This window comes from Falco biarmicus, chromosome 5, assembly GCF_023638135.1.
Source record: "Falco biarmicus isolate bFalBia1 chromosome 5, bFalBia1.pri, whole genome shotgun sequence".
NCBI lineage: Eukaryota > Metazoa > Chordata > Aves > Falconiformes > Falconidae > Falco > Falco biarmicus.
In genome coordinates, this window is record NC_079292.1 from 16,516,151 (window position 1) to 16,533,683 (window position 17,533).

A 17,533-nucleotide genomic window follows, 5' to 3' on the forward strand; every position below is an offset into this window, starting at 1 on the left:
CTGCTCTTTGAGGAGTGCTTCTTGATGGGTTACCGCCATGTGGAGGGCTGAGCAGGGAGTTCGCTGGGACTTACAGAGGTTGATCTGCTCAGCTTATTGAATGGATGGATAAGAGGAGACTTCTTCATAGCTGATGTGCCTTCACAGGGAGATACCTCTGCTGTGACTTGGCTCTGATATCTAGCACTGGTGGAGCAAAGTCTAACATGGGGAAAGGAAAGACAATTGTTTTTAAAATGAAAATACCTGCTACAGGTCAAATTGTTAAAAAAGTGCCCTTACATCATCCTGAAGAGCAAGCGATAGAGCTTCTGGTGCTGGAAATCTTTACGACCTTATCAAGTGAGGTTGTAGCTTGGCCCGAAAGCCCTGATCTGGAGTTGAGCGTTCCTGGCAAAGCCCAATGATCCAGCCTACCAGGCACTGGGATGATGTCAGGAGCATCCTTCCACTTAAAAGCTGGTGAAGCAGACTCCTCATTTTACCAAGATCACTCAATATCATCACTGTAGAGGGAGCTTAGCAGCACTGCAGTCACCCTCTAACCCAGTATGCTCACACCCCGAGCAGACTGCCTGTCTGGGGCCACCCGGTATGGTCTCGTGTTAAAGCTGAGGACACCGAGATGTGGAGGGGCAGATTTCCCCAAGGGAAGCCAGGGGCTGGGATGGGAGCCTGACAGTTTTCTTGCAATGACCGGATCGCTCCTTAGCAGTATAGCAATGATTCCTCTTGAGGATAAAAATGCTGTGGTCTCATCTATACTTCATGTTATACAAGAGTTTCTCATCAACAACCACTCCGAGCAGTTTCTCAATGGCCTTCTTAAAAGGAGCTGGAAGGAATATTTGACTCATAAGGGATGAATTTTAGATTTCTGGTGGAGGATTTGGAATAATGAAAAATATCTGATTATTCTATAGTATTTTGGCTTATCCTAATGCTTTTCTTCGCTGCTAATACGAATTAAGTTTTTTTTAAATTAACCTATAAGCCTGATTTTCCAAGCAGTCCTATTTTGGTTGAAAAAGTAATTTTGTGGGTCAAAACTGAAGTGGAGGTACCATTCCTAACCTCCTTATTGCATTCACATGGTCACACTTTATGCTGGCCCCATGTTTTATGGTCCTGACTTATTTCTTGGATAAGGCTTGCTCTGAAAACCAACTAATTCTACAATCTAAAAGCAGATGAAATTCAATACAAGTAGTATAACTGTGCAGCTGTCAGGATGCAAGGCTCTGATGAGGTATTTTCAATAAATGAGGAGTGCTGGGAAGAAGAAAGAAGTTGCCACCGGTTTGTTTTCTGTTCCTAGTTTTTCATCACGGCGTCAGACTCTTCACATCACCTGTGTTGTTACCCCCATGTGTTACCTTCAGGCTCGGCCCCACACGTGGCCGGGTTTGGGGGTCCCTGAAGCTGTGGCAGAGGCAGCTCCTTGCCCAGTGTGTGCCTCCGTGGGCTGGCCTCGCTGCTGGTGATGCCCGGCTGCCCCTGGCGGGTGCCAAACCACCCGCAGACCCCACGAGGGCACACACACGTGCGGTCCCTTCGTGCTGCCTAAGCACCCCCCAGGGCTGTGCAAAGCCCCCTTACTGGCACCCTTTATCCCTTGCGCCCCTCTCCCTCGTTGCCCAGCCAGCCTCTGCTGCAGGGCTGCCAGCGGGAGCCTGCTCACGTCAAAAGCCAGTGCCAGGCTCCCACTCCCATGTCAAAGAATGCTCTTCAACCACAAAAAAATCCAAAACAAAACAAAAAACAAACAAAAAATCCCAACCACCAAACCCAAGAAACTTGAGTTTAGTGCATAAATGCAGCGACCCAATCACTGAGGGTGACCAACACATTGACCCCTGTGTCGGTGAGCTGAAAAACAAATCTGAGAATTCAGTGGCCCCGGTGACCGAGTCTCACATAAGTTATGAGCTGTGACACCCCCGTGTATGTCCCGCGCGGGGCGGCGGGTCAGGGAGCGTGGGGGCGGTGGGATGGATGCTGCAGCCTGACCACTGCCCGGGGTCGCCCTCCTCTGCGCACCCAGCCCGTGAGGGCAGCTCCCAGCTTGTCCTCAATGTTTGCATCCATCTGTGGCTATTTTAAAGAGCTGTGATGAAACTACTATTCAGTTTTTGTTCAGCTCGTGTTTGCACCCGCAGCGAGAAAGTTTTTGTGGAAGGCAGTAGGCAAACAAAAGAAATCCTTGCAAAATGCTTGCAGCCCCATGGGCTGCAGTTGTGTGCCGTAGATAAAAGTGTTGAATCTTGGATCTCCATGCACAGGTCCACTGACAGTCACACAACCAGTGTATTTTAGATACATTTTAAACGCAGAGATGACAAGAGAAAGCCCTCAAAACCCACATTAAAATGTATTTCCAGCTCTCTTCAAGTTTTGTGATTGTTAAATGAAAGAGAAGGAGTAACTTTTCCAGGTCTCTGAAAGTTTAATCACCATTAAATAAAGAAGAAATATCTTTTACAGACTTCCTCAGGATTTACGTCCCACTTTTCTTCACAAAGTAAACTATTAAAACTGTCCTGGCCTGTTAGCCCTGTGTACCTTGCATCCTTGGGGTTATTCAAGTTAGAATAGCAAAGCACAGAGATAAATTAGGCAGTAAAATGAACTAAGACTTTCTTTTGTGGCCACTAACATTTAAAAAATTCTTCAGATAAAGATTACTCACGATAAATATTTGCAAGTTAATGAAAGCCTTGGAAACTTCAGTATGTGGATATAGCATGAGTAAATACCCAGCATTTCTTCATGGCAATCCAGAGCAGCAAATGGATAGTGGGAAACAACTGTCATGGACATGAATACTTGTTGCACAAGATGCCTCTTTATGTAAGACGTGTTTCTTTAAAGTACATTGAAAATCAGATTTACAAAACAAGATCAAACATTAGAATTGTATGACCAGAGTCAGGTGGAATTTTCCTAAATATATTTAACTACACCCCTAATGCGGTGCTAATAGGGCACAGCGGCACAGTGGATTGGAAACAGAAAAAAAAAATATTCTTATGCCTCTGTTGCATCCAAAATCGTACATTAAAGGAAAGATCATCCAAATTAGGAACACATAAAAGCAAGAACCATAATGACTGTTGCATATTTGTCTTCAGCAATTTTTATTTTTATGCATAATAGATATTCAGAGTAATTTTAAACTCAAAGTCCCTCCCACTACCTCTACTTTCTTTTCTAAGCATGAGCAAGTTTATTTTCTGTAAGAGATTTAAATCTTTAAAGCAATATCATAAAAATAAAATACATAAGGTACTGAAGCATAAAACCTTTTTGCCCTTTGAAAGTATTCATCATTAAACTCTGTTATTAAGCCAGACAATAGAAAGTTGTTAATACATGTTCCTTGGTTTGGAGGTTTTTTTAATCTTATATTCTTTTTTAATGTCTACAAAATCAACGCTAAATGTAAGGCTTTAGGCTCACCTATTTGATAGTATCAACAGTGTTTGTAAAGAAATGCCTCTCCGAAAAATAAAAGCCTTTTAATATTCTCTTTTATATTCATACCTCATTAAAGTTAATAAGCAATAAAGAAATACAAGTTTAAAGCCATTTGAATGAAATGCAATACAAAAGAGAGGAAAAACGTGTATAGTTAAATACTCTATTTTCAGATGAAATCATGAGATGTCAGTTCACAGAAGACACATATTGTACCAGCCCAATTGAAAATGGCGCAGCCAAACAACTGCTATTGTGCCTACCCTAGAAAAATTAAAACCTCGTAATAACATAGGCATGGAAGTTGCCTATAATTTCACATTTAGGCCTTTGTTTAGAAATTACTTGGGCTCTACTTAAGAGCAAAGTTCATGTAACTGGCAAGGCAAGATTGCATTATCATCCAACTACGACAAATCCTGTGCACAAAAACGGGATTCATCCCAAAGGGTTATTTGGCATGGCCAAGGCAGCTCCAGAGCACCAGGCCTCTCTGGCAAGTCCCTGCATAAATAGAAGAAAACAAGGAGGCTTCATGAACAGAAGACTTTGTTTCAGAAGAAGAGGCGAGGTCAATTCTTTTAGGCTACTCATTTTTTCTGACTTTCCTGTCCGGCATTCACAAGGCAAATGCTTCAGCTTTGCTGAAGTCAGACTTTACTGACACTGAAGCTTCAACTTCTCTGATAGCCCCAAGAGGTTCATCTCACTTTAGCATGGACAGACCCATCCTCCCCATTATTTCCCCGACTGGGGTTACGAAGAGACCCCACACGCTCTGGGGTGACTGAGGAAGGGCTTTCCAGCCTGCAGCTGAAGTGCATCGGTGGCGTTGATGGCCCACCTGCTGGGGTGAGAAGAAGAGGTCCTCCTCAACAATTTGTATTTTTTTCTAGTCTACATCTGGGACAAGAATGAATGGGATGGGATGGCATGGCGTGGCACGGGTTGAGACACTGGCCTTGTGTAGCTCACTCTGGTTGTGTACTGTGGTTTCAGCATGAGGATTTGCTGAATACGTTGCATTCCCCACCTCCAGATGACCAGCTGCTGTGCTGTAGAACTCATCCCTTATGCCTCAGGATGAAAAGAGTATGCCTGAGCTACAGTGCCTGCTGGGCCCAGGGGTACCGCTGCCACCAGTCATGTGGCAATGTTTCTTTGAGGGTGAAGTGATCATAGGTAACTTGTCCCTTCTATCAGCTGCAAAGGTTTTTTCTTCTGCACATCTGTCACATGATTCTCCTCTAGCCATCAGTATGTCTGTCTTTAGCAAAACCTTCCAAGCAGCAAAAAAGCAGGTCTGCTTTAGGTGTCTGTCTGGTGCTCAAGGGGAAACACATACAGAGAAAACACTGTGTGCTTGCATGGATGAGTAGGAAATAAACACACTTGGTGGAAAGATCTCACTTTAGAAAGTCCACTTTATAGTCTTTATTAGCGTAAGAAAGTCAAAAGTACTTCAGCTTGTCCTGTTTTCAGATGTTACATGCACTACCACGATGAATAAATAGTACTTGCAACCTGGTGCTCCATTGCTCTCTTATTTGCAGCGGATTGTGTAGAAAGGCAGGCAGTTTCCTTATTTTTTGTCATAGAAAGGTGTTGAAATCTGGGGACAAGACATGCATCAGGATTCTCCACATGGTGACAGTGACAAGAGTGTTTTTCTACATTCTTCCGTGAAAGCCTTTTCCCAGACCTAAGGAGCTCAAACAAAGCTCCTAATAAGCAATAGCTTGGTGTTACTTAATAGTTCCCCAGCCTACCATGACCCTTGCAAAATGATCTGCTGTGGCCACGTTAATAAAGCAGCCACTTGCCTGTTAATGTGCTGTTCAACTCCGCTTTTGGGGTGCGAGATCTCTCCCTGAATGAAGTGAGCAGCTCCACTGCCTGAATAATCACTTCCATAAATTAATATGGACTGCAGCCACGTCCATCTGTGCTGTGATTCCCCCCACTGCCCATGCTTGGAAGGGGCCTCTACCTTCTAAGTAATTATTTACATTCCACCTATTGCATTCTCCATTGCAGACAACAGTCTTCACTCATTTCTCATCTTGATTCACTCCCTGTTGTCTTCTGTGTTAAAAAAATACTGCACGAGGGGTGAAAGCCAGTGGAAACCTCTGTCCTGCAGCTTTAGGTGCTTTCTGCCTTTAGCAGAGTAGAGTCATAACTTACATGAAGAATCTTGGATCAGAGGAGTGTGAAAACAGAGATTATTATGATTTGTACAAGCCTTTTATTTTTAGTACAGGCAGGTTCATCTTAGTCACTTTTCTTAAATTAACCGTTTTATTGTTATTAATAATAATAATACTTTAGCCTTGCTGTCAATGGGAGAAGGATGAATGAGGAATTCTGGCCGAAGACATTGCATAAACCTCTCATCTTCAAAACCCATGTACTGTATGTACCCACAGCGGCGAGGGGACATGGAGCCAAGGCAAGCTGGTGGGGACAGCCTGGTGGGAGGCTTCCCCCTTGCCCGGCCACGCTGGAGCCTGCCTGAAGGCAGGGGCAGGGGGTGAGAGGGGCGTGCTGGTGCTCCTGGTCATAACAAAATCTTTCAGACCAGGTGAGGTTTGGGGTGAGTTATGGGTATATCATGCTCATATGAGTGAGATCACACCGGAGCTGGATCCAGGAAGAATTTTTCCTTTAGACAAAGACCAGCAGGGTCTGGAAGCTTCTTTTTCTTCCTTCCTTCTGATGCACGGGGTTTGGTCACAGCCTTGGCTCCTTGCAAACATGCTCAGCAAATATCTCCTTGCTATTGTAGGGACACGTAAAATTGCGGGGTTTGTGTTTTTTTGCAATACCCTGGGTCCCCCTGTTTTGCTGATCGGAGCATCACTCTTCTATGCAAAGATGAGCCTGAAATTGTCCAGGAGAGTTTTGGAGTGCTCATTTAGACCTAGATGGGTTGGGTCAGAGAAGGAAGGTAACTTGTCTGGACTAAAGGTCTATTACACTATTTCTGGTGAGTGCAGGAAAACAGGGTTTGAGGTCCCAAATGGTCCCTTTGAGTCCTGTGTCTTTGAGTATCAGCAGTCTGGGGCCTCTGCTGGATTCCTCACCAACAGGACCTGGACAAGATGGAAGGCCATGACGTGGGACTTCCCCGTCTTGCCCTATGAAGAACAGGTTAGAGGTCTTGTGAAACTGGAAGAAACAAAGGAGAAAGGGGAAAGGGAGAGAGAGGCATAAAGAAATGGAGGAAGGAGGTGACTAAGGAGAGGCACAAGGCTTCCAAGTGGAGCCATTACCATTTTCACCTTCTTTTACTGAATGTCCCCTCGTTGGTAGGTGACACACACAGATCATAGAAGAAAGAGGTGGGCTGGCTGCACTAACAGTCCTGGCTGCTCTGGGTACTAAGCAGCCGGAAAGAAAGAAAATTGCCTAAAATTCATCAGCATGGGTCTTATCCAGATCTCAGTGACTTCAGGGAGCACTAGTCCAGGCCCCAAAATCTGCTGGCAGATTAGCTACCCCCACGCTCCCAAGCTTATTTAGGGATTTATCTCGGAGAAAAAAAAAAAAAAAGAAAAAGAAAAAAAAAAAAAGAAAAAGCATTACTGGCAACTGATGTGGCGGCACCCCAGCAGAGGCAGCCAGCATCCCCTCCTCCTGCAGCAGTGGGAGCCCATCACCCCCTTCCCCTGCCTCTTAATTTTACAAAATAAGAGAGTTGGCTACAGCTGGCAGCCCTCCGAAACCAGTTGGCTAACTTTCCACAGATGCTGGGCAGAGGGGGTGTGAGCTGAGGTGCACTTGCTCAGCCGAAGCCCCTCTGGCACGGCCTGGCCTCGCTGGCGAGCTCTCCGTGCAGGGAAGCGGGAGCGCACAAGGGAGGACATGCCCTGTTGGCAGCGGTTTTGCCAGCGAGCCCACATAGCCTTTTGCCTGTGTGAGGTTTTGGCATGAGGAAATTATATTATCAGTCCGTCACTTTTACAAGCATTGAAATTTCTGGAGGAGGCACAGATGTTAAAAAAACCCCAAACCCAAACAAATACCCCAAGCTGAAAAATAAATAACCCAGCTAAAGAGGAAGCCTTGGAGCCAGACTGACTCCTCCACAGCCGCTGCAGAGCTCAGTTTCCAGGGCAGTGGCCAGGGATGTCCGCCAGCCGGAGCGGCGGTGGGATCTGTCCCATTCCCTACGCTGTGCACCACCAGTCCCTTTCGTCTTTACAGCAGGATCATGTCGCGGTGTGTTTCTCCACCCAAGCCGACGAGGGACATGGCTTCGCTCCATCCTTAGTGAGGCACAACCCAGTGAGATGGGAAACTGCAGCAAAGTTTTGCTGGTGGCACTGGGCTCGGTGCAGAGCCAGCGGAGAAGGCAGGTGGGGCAGATGGTGAGGATGTCCCCGGGGTCACCATGCGCGGGCTCTCTGTCAGCTGGGTGGGAGGTGGGCCAGCGGAGCAGCCTGCATGGACGTAGGGCAGCTGCATGGTGCCGTCCATGTGGCTCGCGCCTCCGCGGAGGGAACCTTTCCCTTTGGCACTGAAACCAATCCAGGAGGGAGCCCCTGGACAATGCCAGTTTTGCACTTCAAAAATGCTGGCAGGTAGGCTCTCCTTTCCGATTACATCATGTCACTATCGCTCACCCGGGCTGTCTCTGGGCATTGGTCGGGATCCAGCAGCAGTGTGGTGGATGCTTTAGACCCTGGTAGATTTGCTCCTGTCTCGTGATGCTGTGGTCCCTCTGCCAGCCTTGCTTTGTTAAAAATGTATGGTTTTATGAATTATTCTACCTGCCAATGTTTTGTGTTCAGTTGCTCATTCCCGTTGTGGTCCCTGCTGGGTTTGCTCCTTTTCTGGAGATGAAGGGCCTGGGCACACACTCTTAGGGGGCTGAAGCCCCATCCCAGGGACCTGCCTTCCCCAGAGATTCAAGCAGTGACCTTGCTGAGCCGCAGGGCCCGCCTCTGGGGTGTGTGTGCAGGGGTATCGTTTTGAAGATGGTGATGGAGAAGGTTTAAGTAAAAAATGTCACTTTTCCCCAGAAGCGGGGGCGGGAACAGCAGAGGCAGGGCTGGGGCCGGGGCAGGGACAGGGGCTAACAGACAGGGGCTGGGGCAGGTGCACAGGGGCTGGGACAGAGGGACGAGGACAGATGGACAGGGCGAAAGGACAGGGGCTGGAGCAGAGGGACAGAGGGATGGGGCAAAAGGATGGGTAGAGGGACAGAAGCAGAGGGACAAGGGTAGGGGCCGAGGGACAGGGACATGGGAACAAGGAGGCAGCAGGGGTTCAGGTGTCGGGGCAGGGGCAGGAGCTGGGACGTGGGGCAGGGGCAGGGACCCGGAGGCAGACAAAGGGCGGGCAGCAGAGCCCCGCTCGCAGCCCGCGTCCCCGCAGCGGCAGCACCGCACACCGGCGCGCAGAGCGAGGAGCAGGAGGAGCGGGCGGCGGCGGCGGAGGAGGCGGAGGAGGCGGAGGAGGGGAGGGACCTTCCCCTCCCTCCCACCCCGACACCGGGGGAAATAAATTATTCCCAGCCCTCGCACTCCCAGCTCCGTGCCCCGCACCCCGGCAGCGGCAGGCGGGGACGGCGCAGCCTTCGGCGGGCGCGGAGGGGCCGCCCCTGCCCGCGCCGCGCTCCGCTCCGCTCCGCGCCCGCCTCCCCGCAACTCCCGCGGGCCGCGGCGGGGGGCAGCGCCCGCCCCGTCCCGGCCCGCCCCGTCCCGGCCCGCGCCCAGCGCAGCGGAGCGGCGCGGCGGCCCCGCCGTGCCCTGGATGCCCCAGCGGCGCCGGCGGCAGCAGCATGGAGCGGCGGCGGGGCGTCCCCGGGGGCTGGCCCTGCCTGCTGGCCGCCCTGGGTGCCCTGCTGGCGGCGGGCCGGGCGGCCGCCCCCCGCGCCCGCTTCTCGCCCTTCTTCTTCCTCTGCACCCACCACGGTGAGCTGGAGGGCGACGGCGAGCAGGGCGAGGTGCTCATCGCCCTGCACATCGCGGGCAGCCCCGCCGCCTACGTGCCCGGCCAGGAGTACCACGGTAGGTGCAGGCGCCCGGCGCTGCGCGGCCCCCGGCGGGCGGCCCCGGGGGTCCCGCACGGCGGAGCGGCCCCGCGGCCGCGCAGGGCGGGAGGGCGGGTGCCCTGGGACGGGGGAGGGCGCAGCCGTGTGCCCGGCCTCCGGGCATCCCCGGCGGGGCGCTCCGCGGGGGTCCCCGGCCGTGCGGGACCGCCTTCACCTGCCCCGGGCGCAGCCCTGCCCCGGCGCGGCTGCTGCGAGGCCGGAGCGGGGGGCGATCCCCAGAGCCCCCTCCTCAGCCCGCCCGTGGCCGGGGCCAGAGCCCGCCGAGCCGCTCGCAGCCCGCCCCTTCCCCACCTCGGTGGCTGCCGGAGCCAGCGTCACCCTTCCCCCGGCGGCCGTGCGGTGCGACGTGCCCGGCCGGGGCCGCAGCCTGTTGCTGCCCGTGCAGGGGGTGCAGCAGCCACGGGCGGGAGCGGCGGGTCAGGCGCTCACAGGTGGCTCTGGAGATGGAAGGTCGTGCCGGGAGTTAAGGAATAAACCTGCTTTTAGCGAACGCCCGGGCCGAGGGGAATGAACTAGGGCGGGCAGAGCCGGTCACCAAGGGGGTCGCTGCCTGGGCGGTGTGCGGGGTGGGGGGCGCAGCCCGGGGCTGCCGCCGGCCCCGCAGGCAGGTGACGCTGCCGCAGAGTGGCCCTGCGAGCCCGCAGCTGCTCCCGGCAGCAGCCTCGGCACCGGCTCCCTGTACAGAAAACTTCGAAGGGTGAAACGTTGCCCAATTCCTAACCGCGGCAAACCGCTTACGGGGGCACCCACTGAGCCCCCTCCTCTCTGGTGCCTGCTCGAGGTTGCGCAGCGCTGCGTGAGAACGGCGAGTTCCGCAGTAAACCATCAACAGTCAGAAAAAGTAGCAATAGATATTTATTTCAAACATCTTGCTCAGAAACAGACACTGTGTAAGGTCCTCGGCTAAAGGCGGAGTTAAACTCCTGACTTTGGTGTGTTCCAGCTCCGTTTTTTTTAGGTAAATCATTGAATCGTTATGTGAAAGATTCTGACTGATTTTTATTTTTTACTGTGAAGACAGCAAACCCCAAACACATCAAATATTCATTTTTCACACGATCTAAGGGGTCCTGAAGTTTTTGTCTCTGTATAACCTTTAGCAATATAGTTTTACCTAATTCACAGGAAACTTTTGTTTTTAAAATATCGGTGTCCTTTTTAACAAACCACGTATGTAAATGATACGACTTCATGTTTTTCCCTTAGAGCCCCGTATCTCCCAGCCCGCGACCCACACTCAGATCAGGCGGATCGCGGCCAACGTGCCGAGCCACAGATGTGCAGAGGGGAAAAAAAGCTGGAATTTCCACCTTGCACAATTTAAAACGCCGGCTTTTAAAAATACGGTTCAGACACGTAAATAACAAAATCTTTTCTCGCTGCTGCCGTGTTTTGCGGTGTGCAGCCAAAAAGCTGGAAGCTTTAAGCCCCCTTGCTGGGCTGCGGGCAGGGGGCTGCGGGCTGGGCTGCGGGCAGGACTGTGGGCAGGGCTGCCCGGCTGCCTCCTCCCCGCAAGGGTGAGGAGCAGGGACGGGTGTGTGCTTCTCCGGGGATGCTCTGCTGCCTCTCGCCTTTTTGAAAGGGTTTTCGAATTTTTAAAGTACCGACTCGCGGAGAAACGCCCCATCTGCGCGCCAGATCTTTCAGGTAGCCAAGGGTGGATTTTCCGTCGCCTTTTTCCATCTGACAGAGCCAAACGCGGAGGCTTTGAATATACCTCTGCTTCGTTCTTTTTACCTACCCGCTCCCGCGGGGCCCCGGGGATTTCGCGGAGCCGCCGCTGCGCACCGGCTGCGCGCCTCTCGCCGGCCCCTGCGCCCCCGCGCAGCCGCTGCGCGCTGCCCCCGCCGCCAGCCCCGCTCCGGGTGCGCGGCGGCGGCTGCCGGCCCCTACGCCTCCCCCCGTGGCCCCGTTCATCCCGCCGCCCCTCCGGGACCGGGCTGGAGTCTGCGGGGGTGCCCTGGGCCAGCATCTGCCCCGGGGGCTGCCGCCCAGCTGGGAAAGCCACCGGGTGAAGAAAGGCTGAGCAAACCGGGTGCGTTCAAAGGATGCGCACCGAGGAAAGTCCTCAGGCTCGAACTGCCAAACTGCTCTGTTTACCCAGTGCGGGGTGTGTAGGTACACTCGGGTGTAAGCCAGCCTTGTACCTTATTTCTCACTCGCAATGGCAATTGTTTTCAGTTCCGTGCATTGCTGAAACGCTTACCTGGGCCAGTGCAAGGCAGGCAGCGCTATGCACAGCACAGCAGGCTTATCCATGAGCTCAGCACACTTACTCGGCTAGATATTTTGAAATAGCTCATTTGAATATTTTTAAATATAACAATTATCAATGTTAAATATAGCACAAGGAAGAAAAAAACCCACCCGAATTATACAATCTGAAGAAATCATTTGAGCAATCTGGGCTTTTATATAGCGTAGTTTAATGTTACTGAAAAATGCCAGTCCGCACTGGTTGAGCATTTATCATTTAAAAATCAAACTTTAGAGGCAGTTTTGTGGGGACACGGAGGCGCAGTTTTGAGATGCAGTACAGAAGCACAAAACAAAGGGAGATTTTACATGTGTACAATGTAAATTCACCTGCTCAGCGTATTAAAATACACTCCCCCGACTCCTCACAAGTTGCAGTGAGGCCCCGTTGTACACATACTACCCCTTCATTCAACGGGGAGAGGTGATAGTAGCATCCAAGAGCTGAGAGAAATTCCACGAGAAAAAAAAAATCCAATTAAAAAAAAATCAGCCAACAACTTTTTGTTAATTTGTTTAGACATTTCTTTGGGCTTTCAGAGCAGGAGTCAAACCGCGGTGCAGCCGAGGGAGCTGTGACACTGGCTCTCGTCCATTTGCCCAACTGTCCCTTGCGCTGCCCTGCACCTTGGGAGTGGAACGGTGTCTGGACGCAAAAGACACTTGTGGGGGAACCAGGCGAGCACAGGAGATTCTGCAAGGGGCTTCTCTGACACATTGGATCTGGCACTTTATTTCCCTATGCCCCTGAATTTCATAAGTAAAATGAAGGCAATAATATTCCCTGCTTTGCATAGTTGAATTAGATACTTTGGGATTTAGCACTTCTCCCCTAACCCTTAAAAATACTCCAGATTTGGACCCATTCCTGCAATCAGTAAATATTTTAAAACGCATTCACTGATTGAATAGGACCAGACCTACACTGCATATAAATATGCTCTTTTATATACGGGACTGACTTGATAAATCGGTAAACAATTTTATTACCTTTGGCAGACTTTTATTCCTTGAATTAGGTTATTTCAAATTTAATTAAGTCCTTGAGCTGGCAAAGCACTTAAGCACTTGCTCAAATGCAAACTGACAAAGTGTGCGCTGGTTTAATGTAGGCACCTGCTCAGCTGCCTTCCAGCCAAGCGGTGGTTGCGTGTTTGGAGAGCTGCGTCAGGGCCCACTTGGCTTGCTCATAGCTTTGCTGGTAGGTAGCAATGATCCTGTTTTGGTTTTCTCTTGGGCTTTCCACTGCAATCTGCAGAGCAGAATATAATTTCTTCAGGAAAAAAACCCCACAAACCAAACAAAAGCAGTAGAAACTGAAAATTTTTGTGCAAGTTCTTTTGGGTTTGTTGCCAATCTGCAGTCAATTTTGATTATCCGTGTCAATGTGCCTTCAGTGCTGCGAGCGTGTACCATGATTTACAGGCAGATAAGGACATTGGAAACGCATAAAGAAAAAAGGATAAACTCAACTGAACATCGACTCTTCACTGCCCTTAATCACAGAAACCTAAAAATGAATAGTCAGATTTATAGTGCTTAAAAAATACAAATGGATTACCTTTATACCGTGTTTTTTCTCACCCCTTAAAAAACCTTTGCTCGCACTGTGAACAGTGCTTTTTCCCAAGGTTTTAAATTTAGATCTTTTACGAACAACTTCAAACTGTTTTCCCATGATTGATGTTAAAACTCATCGTTCTGCCCTTAAAATAGTTTTCTTTAATGAGACTTGAGTTTCTATTTCACTCTCCATTGTTCCTTTTTTTTTTTTTTTCCAGAACAGATTAACCTTCAGTCCCCAAATGTTATCAGTTTCCATCAATGACTGTTACTATTCTTAGATATACTGTATATTGTCTGGAACCATTGCTTTGATAGGTTGTAAAAATAAGTTTTCAACTATTTGAAGGGGTAGTTATGCACTCTTTCAGCACTGATAAAAAGTCGTGTAAAGTCTGCCCAATTCCACCTTTGTTATAATCCCAGATTGGGATTTAGTATCTGTTTTCATTAGGGTTACTTACAGTTCTGGTACCCGCTTGATCTGGTGGGTATTTCCATTGTAAATTCTTATTGTTCAGATTATTAAAAAACAGAAAGGTGTTGGAGATCAAAGTGAGGGAGGAAAAGAGAGAAAATAACTAGAGAGTAAGTAGTGCTGCTACTTGAGGTGTAAACAGGATTATAACCGAGTTGTAGAAACTCAGTTGTGGGCACTTTCTCTGCCAGTTACACTGAAGTGTAGAAGTGCAGAAAGCTTTCTGTGAGCCAAGCAGAAGCAAAGTGCACAGGAGGTGATGTTAGAGATGGTGCATTGGTAACAGAAAAGCAGATTTTGGTCCATGTTTTCCAGTATCAGCCTGAGAAGCAGGACGGCTTCTTGAGTCTTTTGCAGGGTGTTCCCTCAAAAACATTCATCTCGTCCACTTACGCACTCTCCTGATCTCTGCAAGAATGGAGACTTGCATCATTTTTTGTTTTAAAGAGGTGTGTAGAAAGTTTTGCTCATGTGACTCCAGTTAGCTTCAGGGATTGTCCTATAACTCTTAACGGACACTTAAATTAAAAATGGGAGGCTGGCAATAGGTAGCAATGGAGAGGAAGTTACTAAGAATGGGGAAGATCCTTTGTCTCTTCTTTCCTCCGAGGTCTCTTCTTTCCTCCGAGGTCCCTAGCAATATCTTGCAGCTGCAGAAGGGTTTTGTAGCACACAAAAATTTCATCTGGGGTCAGCATCTACTAAAAACGTCCTCATCCGCCAAAGCCCCCAGAGTGCACCCTGACTGTGCTCTGCTACGTTTAGGATTTTTTTGCATAAACTGAAGTTTGCAAAAGCAAGGCTGATTTCTGGATGCTGCAACCTGTTCTTTAGATGGTCTGTTTGAATTTTTCAGACCTGAGCCTTACTTAGTCTGTTTTTGAGTGAATGTACCTTTCTAGGTCTTAATGTTGGCTGATGGATTGTCTATATTTCTGAAGCTCTTATCTAGCCCCAGAGTTCATGTAGTGTGCCTTTGCAAATTTTAAAAAGTTGTGCTTTTAAGATCTCTTGACCAGAAACTGATGAAGCATTCCAACCCTAAAAGAAAAAGGTAGGCAAGTTCACGGCTGACAGCCTCTTATGAACCACGTTTTGCTAGGGAAGATGTTAAATTTTAATGGGTTCAGCTGTTGTCACTCTAATTTGTGGGCCAAATAAGCAGCCAGCAGATGGTGATGGCTCAGCCAAAGATGTGGTCAGGCACGGGACTGATGAAAGGAAGTTGAAGGTCCACAAAGGCCTCAATGAGCCTTCCTTGCAAATTTGCAGAAGAGATGTAATCTCTGGTTAAATCCTTTCTCGGCCCCCCATCTGAGAGCTGCTCCCCCCCTGCAAAGGAGACTTGATTGCCCCAAATAACAGAAATCAAAGTCAGCACGGCATGCTGGCGTGACCCACATTTGTCAGGTGACATCTGACTGTAGGACAGAAACGGTATTGTTGGCGTTATGGGTCTGTGTAGGACAGATTATGCTGGGCTTGTCTGTATACATTAAAAAAATGATCTCTGCCTCAGTGAGTTCACCGTCCAAGCCCCAGAGCTTGGCGTGGGGGCTGGCGTGCGCGCATGGACCTTTCCCATGGCATATCACCCAGCATTGAAGTCAAGGAAGAAAAGAAGCCTATAAACGGTGAAAGGGTGCAAAAATATCTTTTCAGTGGGGATATCGCGCATATTTTCTGCTTTCTGAGTTTGAAGGAGGTATTTTAAAAGACATATAACCTATCTGTAGAATTAATTGCTAAAATATTCCCATACTAACTGCTTTTTAGTAGAAATAAAAAAAAATCTTTTTCTTCCAAATAATTAATAATTGTAATTAGATATAAACAAACAAACAAATAAATAAATAGATATAAACCAAGATATAAACCTTGTAATTCAAGACCGAAGGTGACCAGTAAACAATTCATAACTAGGTTACTGTGCTGTGGTGGTATGCCATACGTTTCGTCAATGTTTCCTGCATTGATTATTCCACCAAACCCGTGTTGGTTCATTAGGTAGAACAGGGTGAGACTGTCAGATTGGTGGCATTTCTCATTTTCCTTATTGTTCCCTTGATCTGGATTCTTGAAGGCCGCTGCTTTTGAAATACTGTAACATTTTATTATGGTACGATGCCTCAGTATTTGCATATTGACTGGCTGAAGTATGATTTTCAATCTGATAATAGCCGTGATGATACAGCCGAGATGGATTCAGATGCAAGCTTTATTTGCTTTGTGTGTCTCGTGCCCTACAGCTGTGGTTTAGATTTGTCATGACTGTTTGCGGCATGGCAAGGGAAGGAAACGGCACTGTCTTACCTCTGAGAATAAGCAACCTTTCATAGCGCCCCTTGTTATGAGAATTTCAATAGTCTCCGATGAAAGGTTCAGTCTTTTTAACATGCTTCCTTTCTTTGTGTTAACGTTTCCTGCCTTTTCATCGGGCATGAAAGGTGCACAGAGTGCAAATGTGTGTCTGGAATATTTGTGTAATTCCCACTTTCCCCCCCCTCCCAAGCTGTGGCTAGTCTCTGGGATAAACATAGGACAAACTCTGACAGTGCAACTTTTAACATCTGTCAAAGCCTAACTTGTGCAAGAGACCTTGCCAGTTTGTCAGGCGATGCCTTCTCGTTAGGCAGGCAGTCTTCCACCATTCCCCCTTCCCTCAGGTCAGTCCTGGAAAATGGAAGTCACAGCGTGTGTCACACAGTTTGCGTGGTTCAGGCTGGGTTGTGCCAGTGAACATTGGCGTCACGGAGGCAGAGATCCCCCTGGTCCATTCCCATGGGACTCTTTCCCAGGTCCCCCCACGTCCTCAGATGCCTCCCACAGGCAACACATTTTTTACTCTTTTCCTAAAGGGAAGAGCAGGGTCATGGAGGTGGATTGGGTTTTTTTAGGACTTTGTTTTGTTTCAATATATCTCTCACTAAGCATTTGCCTTAAATAGGGCAATGTCAGAGGTACACGTCCTGCTTGGAGCGGGAGAACCAGAGTTTGCGAGGGGCATTAGGGCTTGTACCTGTTTATTCCACAGTACAGGAACAGGACCTGGCATTAGTCTGTCCTTCTGCAGCTGGAGACATTCTGTCTGAGTCTGGAGATGGCACCCAGCAGCCGGGCACGGGGCCACGGGCTCCCTGCCATCGTCTCCCACAACTATCTGGAGCAGCTGCTGCCTCCCAGGCACCACAGCATTTCCTGGGCAGCTGGGCTCACTTAGCTTCAGGCAGAGGCACCTGAGGGCTCGTTCTTTGTCTCACCAGCCACAGCATCACCTGTGTCACTCCAGACTCCCTTCGGTGTAGTTACTGGCTATGCACCCTCATCTTGCTGCTGCCAGCACGGATTTCTGTTTGGGGAGGCTGGCTGGTGCATGTGGGTTTTGCATACCAGGTGCGATCTCCGCAAGGCTTCTCTCCCTCCACCCCAGTGGGATTCTTGGTCTTCCCAGGGTATCAGGACATCCCTGACTGCTGCCTTTTAGTGTTTCCTAGCGGCCTGTTGTAGGCAATGCCCTTTATGTGAACATGTCGGTCTAGAAAGCAAGAGGTGTCTGGTGGGACTGGACACACGTGGCCTGTGAAAGTTGCAGGGCAGTGGGTGAGCAGTTCAGATGCTTTCCCAAAGGCTTTCGTTGCGAAGCAGAGGCTGGTTTTCACAGTCTTCGCAAGGTCCCTCTTGCCATATTTTTTCATCCT

At 49.2% G+C, this 17,533-nt stretch overlaps 1 protein-coding gene across 2 annotated transcripts in view; it reads left to right on the forward strand.

Moving 5' to 3' along the window:
- The first annotated feature begins 9,013 nt into the window (after positions 1 to 9,013).
- Positions 9,014 to 17,533, forward strand: part of RELN (reelin) — a 298,002-nt gene continuing 289,482 nt past the window's right edge. The window contains exon 1 of one of the 2 annotated variants that reach the window (XM_056339923.1): positions 9,014 to 9,494. In XM_056339923.1, the coding sequence (XP_056195898.1) occupies positions 9,266 to 9,494 (229 nt within the window). In that variant the 5' untranslated portion in view covers positions 9,014 to 9,265. The remainder of the gene's footprint in view (positions 9,495 to 17,533) is intronic. The other variant, XM_056339922.1, reaches the window with a different exon arrangement.